This window comes from Enhydra lutris, unplaced genomic scaffold (assembly GCF_002288905.1).
Source record: "Enhydra lutris kenyoni isolate GAN:26980312 unplaced genomic scaffold, ASM228890v2 scaffoldscaffold5, whole genome shotgun sequence".
In the NCBI taxonomy this organism is placed as follows: domain Eukaryota; kingdom Metazoa; phylum Chordata; class Mammalia; order Carnivora; family Mustelidae; genus Enhydra; species Enhydra lutris.
In genome coordinates, this window is record NW_019154089.1 from 48,078,825 (window position 1) to 48,093,780 (window position 14,956).

The 14,956-nt window shown below is 34.2% G+C and overlaps 1 protein-coding gene across 1 annotated transcript in view; it reads left to right on the top strand.

Moving 5' to 3' along the window:
* Window positions 1–14,956, top strand: part of LOC111140909 (RPTOR independent companion of MTOR complex 2) — a 134,092-nt gene that overhangs the window by 45,833 nt on the left and 73,303 nt on the right. Inside the window, exons 4-5 of the mRNA XM_022493171.1 lie at window positions 10,381–10,445; window positions 11,263–11,394. Of these exons, the coding sequence (XP_022348879.1) occupies window positions 10,381–10,445; window positions 11,263–11,394 (197 nt within the window). The remainder of the gene's footprint in view (window positions 1–10,380; window positions 10,446–11,262; window positions 11,395–14,956) is intronic.

Sequence of the window (14,956 nt, forward strand, 5' to 3'; positions counted from 1 at the left end):
TATGTACATTAAAGTTTGAGTGGCGCTTTTTTAATCCTTCCAAAATGTTTAATTCTTTGCTAACTAATAATTAGACTATGGCTTTGAGTTTGTTTTACTTCACAGAACTAAAAGGAGATGAGAATATAGTCACTATGTAACAAAACCAGTTTTTCAATATGGTGACAAACAATAAATATAAAATAGATTGGTTTTTTTTTTTCATAGTTGAAGAATGTGTTTATTTTTCTTTAGTGAAGTTTTGGAATATTCTGGCATCTATGAGGGACAAGAAAATGATATTTTAAATGACCTGAAAAAACATTGAATAGGTGCTTGAGAAAGAGTTTTCAAAAATATCCCTAGGTATATTGGCATTTTTTAATGAATGTAATGAAAATCTTCCAAGTGCATGTTTCAGTGTGCTTGTCAGATAATGTCAAGTCTTTGAGACCCAGAATTCTTTCATGATTGTAAATTGTATATCCTCATTTTACTCCCTTCTATTAAATTTTCCAATTTTACCTCACTATTCTTCACTCAACTCTATTATCACTTGCCTAGATTTAACCATTAAAAACAACTTAATATAGGTTTATGTCCTGTTTGAGCTCATGGTTCCTGTCATAATCAGGTTGATATCTAGATATGTAGTTCCAAATCTTTTGCCAGCTAGGATTCTGAAAGTTGGGGATGGATGTAAGGATGACTGATTTTAAATATTACTGTGGCACTAGTATGGATCCTAAAGCAATATTAAAAATCTAAAGCAGCACCTTCCAGTAGAAATATAATGTTAACTGCAAATATAATTTTAAATTTTCTAGTACCACATTAAAAAAGGAAAAGGAAGCATGTGAAATTATTTTTAATAAAACTGCTTTCTTTAATCTAGTATATTACAGTTATTATCATTTGATGTGATTTGTATAAAATGTTAATGAAATATTTAACATTTTTTATACTAAATCTTTGAAATCAAGTGTGTATATTATGCTTATAGTGCATATCAATTCAGAATAGCCACATTAACAGTGCTCATAGCATCCTGTGCCTAGTAGATACCAACCATAATGGACAATACATACATAGAGAGAGACTTTGGAATAGAAGTAGTTTTAACATTTATTTCTGGGAATCTGTTGGACACTTTTCTTTTTCCCTTCTATATTCTCCGTTTATTTCTGTCTCCATCCCTGCTTCTTTTGGGTTAGGGTCGGGTGCCGTCTCCCTTTTTCCCTTTTCCATTTTCCTTGTTCCTCTGTCTTTGTTTGAATTTCTCCCACAGTATTTCATTAAGTTGTTTACTTGGTCTTTCCTTGATTTGTGTTCTCCTAGTCTTTTCTCCCCCTTCTTCCCTTCACGCTCTCCTTCTCTGCTATTTCTTTCTCCCTTCTTCATCTCCTCTATCTTCACCTTTCTCTAACCTCTTCCCTTTCTCTCCTTCCTTATTTCTCCCTCCTTTCTCTGTTCCTTCTCTCATCCTCTTCCCCCATCGTAGTCCTGTAGAGTACAGTATGATTTATCTCCTTAATAAAGGCCGTGGGCTTTGGGGCTTTTTGTATTCTTGTTTGTTTTTTTATTTTGCTTTATCCTCTCACTGTAATTTTCACATTTCCCTCTGGCCCTCATACCAGCCTATAGCAGCTCTTCTATTTGCTATTATAAACTATTTATGGATTTAAAAACCAGAAAACCAGACTTACTAGGATTTGTCTACAATATGCGGGACTAAACCTTGAGTCAGGGTCTGAGGGGCTCTCTCATTAGTGAAGTCCACGAACACTGGACTTGATAAAATCAGTTTGGCTGCCTGGTGATAACAATGGGAAAAGCATGGGCTTTAAATCAAGTAGATGAAGACTTACAGTCCAGCTCTGACCATAACTAGCAAGGCAGTCTTGGGCAGATTTCTTTACTCAGGTAATCTTGATGCTGTTAAAAGGCAAGGTCATTATAATACCTGGCATATAGTAGGTACTTCATAACAGTGAAGTGTCTAAACCTGGTGATTCACAGACCTGTACCCCTCGGGCTAATAATACATTTTATGTTTATAAAAAAAGAAAAAAAAAGTAAATAAATTGAGTTTCTTAAACATAAGAAACCTGTAGTATTTCTTCTTCTGCTCTTATATTCCCTTTTACTCCAAAGTCTGTTATATAACAAGTATTTAATTAAAGGTTTTATATTATATCGAGAAGATTTTGTATTTTAATATGAGTTTTGGCTGTACTACTATTTGTTTTGTTTTTTTTAATATAAGCCTGCTGTTAGGATAAACTTAATTTGTAGATCAATGGGGCTAAAATGTTGTATAGGGTAGACCTCTTCTGCAGAATTAAACTTGCTTTTAAAGTATGAAGAGAGGGTGCTAGTGATGTGATCCTATAACCATGTGAATGTCACACACCGATGCTTGCCTTCTGACATCATTTCACTGGATAAAGTAATGTGTATAACAGACTACTGATGAATATAATCTTAGTATCCTATTTTTAAAACTGACAACATGCTTATAATCTAATGACCTGTTTTTTTTTAAACATGAAAATATTTCAGCTTTTTACATTCTAAAAGTTCTCTTTTCCTGTGTTTAATCTCCTATATTCTATACTGAAAGCTCCAAAAGAATCTTTATTTTGTTCTATAGTGAAAAAACTTCAAAAATAGTATAAGCTAAATATAAAAAATTAGAACAGCACAGAATAATTTGCAGTAAAATGTGAAAGTCCTTTCTCACATACCCTTCCCATCCTCCTCCCCATTATGACAAAAGTACCATTCTCTAGAGGTAACCACCAGGAAGTATTTATCCTTCTCTGCTATGATTGTGTGCATGCGTGTGTGTGTGTGTGTGTGTGTGTGTGTGTGTGTTTGTTTCACTGAGTTGTGAGAATTAAATGAGCTAAACGAAAATGTGTGCTTAATAGAGTACTGAATTTATTTACCATTTATTACATGTGCACAAAGGTTTTTTTTGTTTGTTTGTTTTTGTTTTTAAAGATTTTATTTATTTATTTGACAGAGATCACAAGTAGGCAGAGAGGCAGGCAGAGAGAGAGGAAGGGAAGCAGGCTCCCTGCTGAGCAGAGAGCCCAACGTGGGGCTCGATCCCAGGACCCTGGGATCATGACTTGAGCTGAAGGCAGAGGCTTTAACTCACGGAGCCACCCAGGCGCCCTGGTTTTTTTAATGAGATCATGACATATATTGATTAATAGTTTGCACTTTTCTGCTTTCTAATATATCATAGGATCCTTTCCTTTTCTATAAATATAGATCTACTTTTTTAAAGCTGCATGTATGTGTGTGGTTAGATATATGTGTGTAGATGTATCCACATATATATTTGTGTATGTTTATAAATATATACATATTTGTACATATGCATACATATGTATACTGTAACTTAGTCCACCATTAAAAAATGTTTTTCCTAGTTCTTTTTGCTATTTTAAATAATGTATAATAACACTTTTGTGTACTTTCTTATGCAGAATAGGATTTAGAAGTGTGATTTCTAAAAAAAGTAAAAAAAAGCATTTTCACTTTTTATTTTAAAACCTGCTTCTAAAATGCACTCTGAAAAGACCATGTTGTGGAATTCTTATCTGTGATAAGATTTTTTTTTTTAAGTTTGGGTTATTCTGTCTGTTCTTATTTGTGAGAACTATTCATTTAACCTTCAGAACAATATGAGTAAAATGTGAATATCAATTGTCCTGTTTTAATTGATCATTATATATTTTTAAAAGCGATTATATTTATTTATTTGATAGAGAAAGAGAGATCACAAGTAGGCAGAGAGGCAGGCTGAGAGGGAGGGGGAAGCAGGCTCCCTGCTGAGCAGAGAGCCCGATGCAAGGCTCGATTCCAGGACCCTGAGATCATGACCGGAGCTGAAGGCAGAGGCTTAACCCACTGAGCCACCCAGGCGCCCCGATCATTATATTTTTAAAAAAATAATAATCTTAATAAGCATCTCAGGCATTTTTATTACCTAGAAGTAGTTTAGACTTCTGTCTTACCTTTGTAAGATTATGCTATTGTTGATTGCTCCTATTACATATTTTAGTTTTTATAAGAAAGTCTTATAAAAAAATTCAACAAACTTAATTAAACTGAACTAAAGTAAGAAGAAGTTATTTGCTCTCATGATGAGAAAAAATATATGTTGGTTTCTAATTTCAGATAAAACAACCCAAGGGTTGAAAAAATGTTAATTGTATTCTGTCTTTCCATTTCTTAGCTGGCTTGCCTTTTTTTTTTTTTTAAGTTAGCTTCATTCTGAAACACTTTCCATTTAGCTAAGATAACATCGTCCTTACAGTTTTTAATCATAAAAGCAGAGGGTAGCCCTCTCTTACCATCTTCTACATGAACTATCATTTTGGTCACGTTCAGCTAGGCATTGTGACTGATAGTCATAAAAACAAATGGGATGGGAGCAACAGAAACCCAATGAAAAATGTGATATCTAATAATTTTACATATTAAGTGACTGTTAGGATGCTCATTCTAACGTTTTGAAAGGTCTTTACTGATTTCTGAACGTAACCCATGATTTGGTTCTGAATATAACACACTTATGTGATAGGGCAGGCAGTGTTAACATTTTAATAACTTAAAACAACTTAAAAGCAATAATTATTAACCACCACTGAAAACATAGCCCTTACATCTGTTACTATCCCTGGAAAATAGACAACAATTATGACAAACATGCTATGTTTTGTCATAAATTGATCTTTTTAGTTGTTACTGTGATCTTCATTTCCAACTGAGTGGGCATTTTTTTCAGAAGTGTTTCTTGCAGTTGAAATGTTTCTCTTGCATTGTTTATTCTTTTTCAAAATGGAGGATGAGGATTTTTTATACATACATATAGATTTAAAGTAGAATGGAAGATTTCCTAAGCTTTGAGACAAAAGAGGGAAATTATACTCTTTTCAAAATACTTTTCAAAATGTGATTTTTGAAGACCATAATAATAACTTTGAGGGTTTCTTTTAGCTTTTCATCAAAACTGCTAACTCTAACAAATGTTAAATCGTGGACAGTCCTATATTTTGTGTCTAGGAGGGTGGGTAATTTGGAAACTATGTTTCCCTGAATCTACAGTTTTCTACAAGGATCTGGCACATGTGAAAAAGATAGTACAAAAATGAGAATCAAGTACACATTTAGGGGAGAAACTAACCCTTGACAGGACAAGACTTCATTTACTTTATTTCTAGGAGTTCAGAGCATTTTGTTTTATTAACATGCATTACTACTGTAACAAAAAACCAGAAATACTGCCTTTTTAGAACTTGAGTTGATACGTAAATCATTGTTTCAAGAAGTAACATTTTTTCCCATTTTAAAAACACAATATATTTATTTTTAAAGATTTTGGGGGAGGGGCAGAGGGAGAAGGAGAGAGAGAATCTCAAGTGGACTTCACAGTGAGCATGGAGCCAGATACAGAGCTCTGTCCCACCACCCTGATATCACAGCCTGAGTTGAAATTTAGAGTTGGTCACTTAACCGACTGAGCCACCCAGGCATCCCAAAACACAATATTTTATATGTTGATACAAACAAATTCTAAGCTTCACTTTTCTATTAAATTTGAGTTGGAATGTGTCCAAGGTTTAAGTGATCATGATGCATCATAAGTTCTTCTTTTTTTTTTTTAAGTAATGTACCATACAATAACAATGCTAGTAATCTTAAATACCTGGAAATCTCAAATAAATGCTAAATTATGTTTAATAGTGTCTGTAGTTAATAGTTTTTGTGTGTGTTCTGATCCTTTAAAATGGGCAGTTTTTGTTATGTGTGTTTCTAATTAACTGTTTTGGAAAAAATAATTTCACTTACTCATATATAACCATAGTGCAGTTCTCCAGACTTTAGAATCATACCATTTTTGAGGCTGGAGAAATGAAATAAAGATGGTAATGTTCAGTTATTTTTTATATCAAATCTCCCCTCTCCCTTTGCCCCTGTGTAAATAATTCTAATACAGAATTGTAGTAATATTTTTCATAGTGGACTCTGGACTCAGACTAGTTTGGTCTGATTTCTGGTTTTATCACTTACTAGCTTTTTGGCATTGAGAAGTCATATTATCTACTATGTCTAAAACTCATTTGTCTTCATTTCTAAAAATACTATTTTCTAGGATTAGCAAGATTAATAGTGAATAAATGTTACTTCCATTACTATTCATGAATTTTATATATGGATAACTGTCCCCAAGTTATATAATACTGATTCATTATGAACATTTCCAAAATACAGAAAAGCACAGAGAGGAAAATAAATCACCTTGACCGCACTTTCATTTTTGGTGTCAAAATTTTGATGTATAGACTTTTAAAAAATGTATCTTTAAAAAATATATATATATCTTTTAGAATTTTCTTCTTTGTCTTACCAGTACGTTATGTCTGTTTTTCCTCCTGTTTAAATATTATATAATATTGATAGCTACAGGCGTTTGCTCCTTTTTGAACATTTTCCTTCCAGTTCCTTACCATTGTAATAATGTTACAACCCACTCTATATTTAGATTATTTTGTTAATATAAATCACCAAAAGTAGATCCCTACCCTAGAGCATTTTTCCAATTTTTTTTACAAAATGTTTTTGGTTTATAATCCCACTGACAATATTTTGTCTTATTTGGTATTATCATGTTAAAAAAGCAATTTATGGCATTTTGGTAAGCTTTATTTCCAATGATATTTTTCATTGTTTTTGGTTCAGATTTTAGGACATAGGAAGTATGTCATGTTTATTTATCAGTTTTGTTCTTCATTAAACTCTTTGTACATTTTCTTGTCCTCTTCTCAGTAATCTGTCCCTAATTTCTTTGGGCCTTTCACATTGTAAGTGCCTACTCATTGTAGGCCCTACTTTGCTATGTGAGGGTCTAATGTTAGGGGCTGAATTGTGTCCCCCTAATTGATTTGTTGAAGCCTTCACCTGCAGTGCCTCAGTATGAGTTTGTATGTGGAGATAGGCTCCCCATAGGCAGTTAAGGTGAAATTAGGTCATTTGGGTGATCCCTAATCCAATGTGACTGGTGTCCTGATAAGAAAAGGAGATTAGTATACAGATATACACAGAGAAATGAGCATGTAAAGACTTGAGAGAACCCAGGAGAGAGGACCCCAAAGCAAAGAACCTCTGTCAAAATACGTTGATGTTCTAGCTTCCAGAATCATGAGAAAATAAATTTCTACGTTTCAGCTACTTGGTTTGTGGTATGTGTTACAGCAGCCCCAGCAAACTAATATTGGGCTGTAACCTTTGGTTATCATAATTCTGCAATATTTTTGACTAATATGTTAATAAACTTTTAATTTTAGGTATGCAGTTGGTTTTTTAGATACACATAAACTTTCCTCTTTTGTCTCAAAACTTAGGAAATCTTATGTTTTATTTTAAATCTGTATATCTAAAAAATCCTCATCCTCCATTTTTAAGTACTTAAAACATTGTGCAACAAAATGCAATAGAAATAACAAAATTTTTCATGCCATTTGAAAGTTTAGTCTAAAGCTTCTTTGTCATATTTCAGAACTTTGAGGATTTTAGAGGTATACCAGTATTACCATTTTGGATAAAGACCTGTGAACAAAAGCTTTTTACCTTGTTTTGCCTGTTTGCAGCATTTTCTGACCACACAAAGTGATCATTTGTATAGTCTCCTTTTCTGCTATGAAATATTGTAGTATCTAAGAGCTACTCTGTTCTGATCCCCTTATCTATTCTATTTGGAACATTTCTTTTTTCTTTTGCTTCTAAAGAAGAAACTGGATAGGACATTTTATAAGGAGCCTACCAATAGGATAGGATTAGCTTTTTTTTTTTTTTAACCCTGCACTATTGTGCCCTTTGAAATATATTCTTGGGTCCGTTCTTTGCACAGACAAATGTAAGAGCCCTTTGGTTGGTTTATTCTATCTTGTTAACATCTTCATAACTTCATACTGACGAATAATAGCGTTTGGAATCCCTTCTGCAGGTTACTTAAATGGTCAGTCTTCTCTTTCATCCATTTTAGTTAGACCCATTAAATAACTTGAGAAACTTATATAACTTATTTTTCAAAACTCAGACTAAAGTGGTATATAGTCATCCAGGTGGGAGGGAAGTAACGCTAGTATTAGATCAGCATTCTTAATGAAAACAAGAAAGACTGTTTGAAGGTAGCAGGAAACTGCTCAGTGGACAAGAAATGTAGGAGCCAGAGCTTCGGAGAAGGGACAGTCTTGTGGAGGTGAACTTTACTTGTCCAACAACTTTTGCCAAGAGATACTGGCTAGTGTAGAGTATGGGCAGAAAACTAGGACTCAGACTTTAGGCCCAGGAGTACTGTTACTAAAAGACAAAAAAAGAAAAAGACAGCACAGACCTTTTGGTGGAGACCTAGGGGAGATCTAGTAGAAGGAGATTGTTGTCTCTACACGTTTGTTGAATCCTGAAACTATCTGAGATGGTTCACTTAAAAATCTAAACAGGGGCGCCTGGGTGGCTCAGTGGGTTGAGCCTCTGCCTTCGGCTCAGGTCATGATCTCAGGGTCCTGGGATCAAGCCCCACATCGGGCTCTCTGCTCAGTGGGGAGCCTGCTTCCCCCTCTCTCTCTCTGCCTGCCTCTCTGCCTACTTGTGATCTCTCTCTGTGTCAAATAAATAAAATCTTTAAAAAAAAAAATCTAAACAAAAAATATTTGAAAGTAAAGGTGGAGCTTGTAGTGTTTTCTTAAGACAAAAATTAGGTATGCTATCCTCTTGGGACTAATCCCCTCAACAAAAAACAAGCTTTCAGTTGAAACATGGGGAGCAAGGAGGAAAAGGAAAAAGGGGAGATAGACTGAGTCTTACCAGAGCAGCAATTTGTCTGTACTTAGTATTGTCCAGTGACCTAACAAAGAAGAAGGATAAACCCTCAATGGAGAAAGATAACATCAGGAATCTCTGCAAGTTTTTATATACAGAGATTACAGGATCCACCAAAAGGCAGGACTACATGACTATTATAGCAAAAGGAAAAACAGATCCAGAGATGGTCTACATCATTCACATTCATTAGATAATAAGCACTGTAAGTATTTAAAATATGATTTATATGTCAAGAAAATAGAGGATCTATGGAGAACGTAGGTGGAAAAGAAGATTTTTTTTTTATTACTGGAATTGTGTAGTTAAATGAAAATGCAAGAAGGGAAAGACAGTATCTATAATGAAAACTCAAGATTAGCCGTACTGGAAGACCGATAAATCGAAAATGTCCAGCCAGAGCACTAAGATAAAAGAGAAAGGAGTAAATAGAGAAGAGGTTTTAGAGATTTGCAGTATACACAAAAAGATCTGATACTTGAATTACCAAAAAGAGAGAAGAGAGGAAATTGGGCAGAAGTAATTTTGAAGAGATAATATACAGAATTTTCTAAAAACTATAAAATATATCAACCCAGAGATCCGGGAATTTGTTTTTCGTAAGCAGGATAGATAAAAAGAAAATCACACCTGAATGGTAAGATTGCTGAAAACCAAAGATAAAGGGAAAAAAATCTTGAAAGGAGTCTGAGAAAAAGGATCTGACCTTCAAAGGAGCCAATAGTAAGAATGATAATTAGACTTTTCAACAGAGACAATGGGAACCATTTTGAAGCTTTTCAGAAAATAGCAGCTAACCTAAAAACCTATAAATCCAGCAAGATAACCTTTAAAAACAGAAGAGAGAAAGAAATTTCCAGGCAAACAAAAGTCAAAAGAATCTGTTACCAGCAACCTTGGCTAAAAATTAAATAAATGAAAACACCGATAAAACAAATCAAGAAACTGAGGATTCTCTAGACAGAAGGAAGAATATCCCATTAAGATACAACTGACATGAGGAATAATGGAAAAGGTGAATTTGTGGGTAAATATAAATTGATACTGACTAAATATTAACTGAAAATAAAAATAACAGTAACATATTATGGGGCTTGAAAGAAAAAACATCAGTAAAGTGAAAGGTGAGGCATGTATGAAGTTCAAGTGTCAAGAGTCTAGCATTGTTGAGGACATGGTAATAGTTTCTCTTTAGACTGTGATTAATTAATAGTGCATGTTGTAAGCTCAATGGTAACCACTTAAAATAGTAAACTTATTGAGGGGGAAAATAGAATAATAAAAAGTAATTGGTTGCTTCAAATGAAAGCAAAAAGGAGGGTTAAATCTAAAACTGGCAGGTCAAATAAAAAACCAATAAGGTGATAGGAATATGTGTATTTGAACAGTAGATGTATTTTCTAGAATTTTGTTAAAGAAAAATGCCTCATTTTTCAGTCTAAAAAGTAATGTAAATATTAATAGATAAAAATAACACATATTCACATCCTTTTTTTCTGACAGCTCCTTTGTGATATTGGCCATAGTGAAGAAAAATTGGGTTTTAACTATGAGGATATCATAATTTGGTAAGTATAGTTTAATTCCCTCCCTCACCTTTCTAGGTTTTAGTAATTTCAATTCTAGTAATTTTAAACTAAAAGGATAGTATAACACATTATATTTGATTTTGTAGAAACAGATGTTTGAACATTAGAAAAATTCAAGATTGCCAATATTTTTGGTTATCCTGTTGTTCTTACTGATGCTTTGTAATTAAAGAATCAAAGCTAATGATGAGAAATACCTGGATTTCTATAATTTAAACTTCTAAATTAAACATGAAATTCACAGAACAAAAGTTCTTAAATTTTCCTAGGAACAAGAAGAACCTGTATGATTATCTCTAGACCTCACTTGAGACAAAGTGTGCTTATGGCAAACTATTTTCTCAAGTCTATCAACAGAGACATAATGTTCTAATTTTATAGCCATCTTTTTGGTGTGTTTGGGAATTAAAATTTATATTGTCTGTGCCTACTGTGAGAAAGTATTAATTGATTTAAACCAGTGATTTTCTGAGAGGAGTGGAAGTAGGTAAGCAGAGGGAAATAGATTATAGAGACATATGTGATACACCTTGAAAAAGTGTAATTTCCCATTCTTTATAGAAAATAAAGTACAGAAGGTAGAACAAAATAACGTTTTCTTGAGTAAGAATATGCTAAGGCACCACAGTTTAAAAAATAACAATATTAGTGAAGTTCCATGGCTTACAGTGAATGATTTATATACATAGATAGAAAATCACTAGTAGTTTTGCTTATTTTAACTGAGGAAGAATTTGGTACCATAATTTTATGTGTATTTGGAATTCATGCAGCAAAACTCTTTGTTTTTATGCAGTTTGCGGTTAGCTTTATTGAATGAAGCAAAAGAAGTGCGGGCAGCAGGGCTGCGAGCTCTTCGATATCTCATCCAAGACTCCAGTATTCTGCAGAAGGTGCTAAAACTGAAAGTGGACTATTTAATAGCAAGGTAATTTTCCTAGAGCTGTCTATGTTTTTAAAATTATGTATTAAGTTTCAGCATACATATCACGAAGTATACAGATTTTTAGGGTAAAGCCTGATAATTTTTAGAGATATATACAACCAAGTACCCCATTATCCTGAATAAGATATTTTCTTCATCCCAGTCAAGTTCCCATGTGTCTCCAACCAATAGTAAACATTATTCTGCCTTTTCTCATTGTAAACCAGTATTTCCTGTTCTTGAGCATCATATGTTGGAAAAATACATAGTTACTCTTTCCTTAATGTTATTTGTCAGATGTATCTGTGTTGGTTTTTTTTTTTTTTAAGGCTATATAATATATCATGTAATGAATAGACTATAATTTATTCCATTCTGTTGGTGGTTTTCTGGGTTGCTTTCAGATTTTTGCTCTTTTGGATAAAGCTGCCCTGAACATTCTTATAGGTAGACATATGCACTCATTTTTCTTAGATATATATGTGAGAGTGGAACGAACTGCTGGGTCATAGGTTTATGTCTGTTTAGCTTTACTACATTCTGCCAGTTTTCCATAATGATTATACCGATTTATATTCCTGCCAACAACGTTTGAGAGCTCCAGTCTCTATATTCTCATCAGCATTTGCTTTTAGTTTTTAATTGTAGACTTTCTGCTGTATTATTTTTGTGAGTTTCATTGTGGTTTTAATTTGCATTTCCCTAATGAGTAGTGATATTAAGCACCTTTCATTTGTTTGTTGGCTGTTTGAACATCCTCCTTATCTTTTGCTCATTTGTAAATTGGATTATCTGTCTATCTCATTATATAGGAGTTCTTGATGTTCTGGATAGGATTCCTTTCAGGTATATGTTTTGACAATGTCTTCTCCAACTCCGTCTGTTTGCCTTTTCTCTCTTCCCAATTAGTAAAATCCAGTTTTATAGTTAATGCTCTTGGGCTCTTTGGAAGATACTATTCTTTGTTTTCTTCTAAAAGGTTTTATTCCTCTATATCTTTAATTAGGTGTCAGGTCATAATTCATTTTTATTTTTATGGATAATGAAATACATTTTAGCGGAATTTATTTAAAAGATTATCCTCTGGTGTCTAGGTTAGTGACAGTTCTGTTGTAAACCAGGTACCTGGTATGTACGGATCTGTTTTTGCATTCCCTTTTCTTTTTAGTTTGTCTATTCTTGCCCGTTTCTGACTATTTTAATGACTGGAGCTTGATAGTAAATGTTAATATCTGTTGGTATAAGTCTTCCAGTTTTTATTCCTTAAGACTGTTGGCTATTTTATGTTCTACATTTTCATATGAATTTTAGAATCAGCTTGTCCAATTCCTTAAAACATTCTAGGATTTTAGTAGTAATTGCATTGAAGCGCTGGATTATTTTGGGCTGAATTGATATCTTAATAACATTGACTATTCTAAGTCTTTATTTATTTGGAACTTTAATTTCAACAGTATTTTGTAGTTTTTTATGCAGAGACCTTGCACATTACTTGCTATGCTCATTCTAAGGTATTTTTTTTTAAATTTTTAAATTTTTAAATAAACATATAATGTATTTTTAGCCCCAGGGGTACAGGTCTGTAAATCACCAGGTTTACACCCTTCACAGCACTCACCACAGCACACACGCCCCCCAATGTCCATAACCCCACCACCCTCTCCTGACCCCCCCTCCCCCCAACAATCTCTCATTTGTTCGCGAGATTAAGAGTCTCTTATGGTTTGGCTCCCTCCCGATCCCATCTTGTTTCATTTATTCTTTTCCTACCCCCCAAACCCCCCATGTTGCATCTCCACTTCCTCATATCAGGGAGATCATTTGATAGTTGTCTTTCTCTGATTGACTTATTTCGCTAAGCGTAATACCCTCTAGTTCCATCCACGTCGTCACGAATAGCAAGATTTCATTTCTTTTGATGGCTGCATAGTATTCCATCATATATATATATACCACATCTTCTTTATCCATTCATCTCTGGATGGACATCTAGGTTCTTTCCGTAGTTTGGCTATTGTGGACATAGCTGCTATAAACATTTGGGTGCACATGCCCCTTCGGATCACTATGTTTGTATCTTTAGGGTAAGTACCCAGTAGTGCAATTGCTGGGTCATAGGGTAGCTCTATTTTCAACTTTTTGAGGAACCTCCATGCTGTTTTCCAGAGTGGTTGCACCAGCTTGCATTCCCACCAACAGTGTAGGAGGGTTCCCCTTTCTCCACATCCTCGCCAGCATCTGTCATTTCCTGACTTGTTAATTTTAGCCATTCTGACTGGTGTGAGGTGATATCTCATTGTGGTTTTGATTTGTATTTCCCTGATGCTGAGTGATGTGGAGCATTTTTTCATGTGTCCGTTGGCCATCTGGATGTCTTCTTTGCAGAAATGTCTGTTCATGTCCTCTGCCCATTTCTTGATTGGATTATTTGTTCTTTGGGTGTTGAGTTTGCTAAGCTCTTTATAGATTTTGGATACTAGCCCTTTATCTGATATGTCATTTGCAAATATCTTCTCCCATTCTGTCAGTTGTCTTTTGGTTTTGTTAACTGTTTCCTTTGCTGTGCAAAAGCTTTTGATCTTGATGAAACCCCAGTAGTTCATTTTTGCCCTTGCTTCCCTTGCCTTTGGCAATGTTCCTAGGAAGAAGTTGCTGCGGCTGAGGTCAAAGAGGTTGCTGCCTGTGTTCTCCTCAAGGATTTTGACAGATTCCTTTCTCACATTGAGGTCCTGCATCCATTTTCAGTCTCTTTTCGTGTGTGGTGTAAGGAAATGGTCCAATTTCATTTTTCTGCATGTGGCTGTCCATTTTTCCCAACAGCATTTGTTGAAGAGGTTGTCTTTTTCCATTGGACATTCTTTCCTGCTTTGTCGAAGATTAGTTGACCATAGAGTTGAGGGTCTGTTTCTGGGCTCTCTATTCTGTTCCACTGATCTATGTGTCTGTTTTTGTGCCAGTACCGTACTGTCTTGATGATGACAGCTTTGTAATAGAGCTTGAAGTCCGGAATTGTGATGCCACCAACTTTGGCTTTCTTTTTCAATATTCCTTTGGCTAATCGAGGTCTTTTCTGGTTCCATTCTAAGGTATTTTTTTATGATAGTATTAATGTAAGCTAAAGTTTTCTTTTTCATATTTTTTTGCTGAATAATTGTGAGTTTTTGGTTTTGGTGTGGGTTTGGATACTAAACTCTTATCTGTTGATCTTGCTGGATTCACTTTTAATTCTAATTGTTTTAGAGTTTCTTATACGTAGCATTAATTGCAAATGATGACTCTTACTTTTTCCTTTCCAGTCCTTGTATCTTTCTTTTTCTTGCCTTATTGCACTGGTTAATATTGCAGTGATTAGAAATAGTGATAGTGGACAACTTTGTTTTCCTCCTGAACTCAGGTTAAAAGTACTCAGTATTTTGCTGTTACTTATGATACTTGCTGTAGGCTTTTTGTGGATTTTTTTATATTCCTTGTTTGCATTCCTGAAGTAAACACCACATGTTCACTGTGTGTTTTGTCCTTTTTAAATATTAACTGACTTCAGTTTGTTAATAGTTTTTGGAAGATT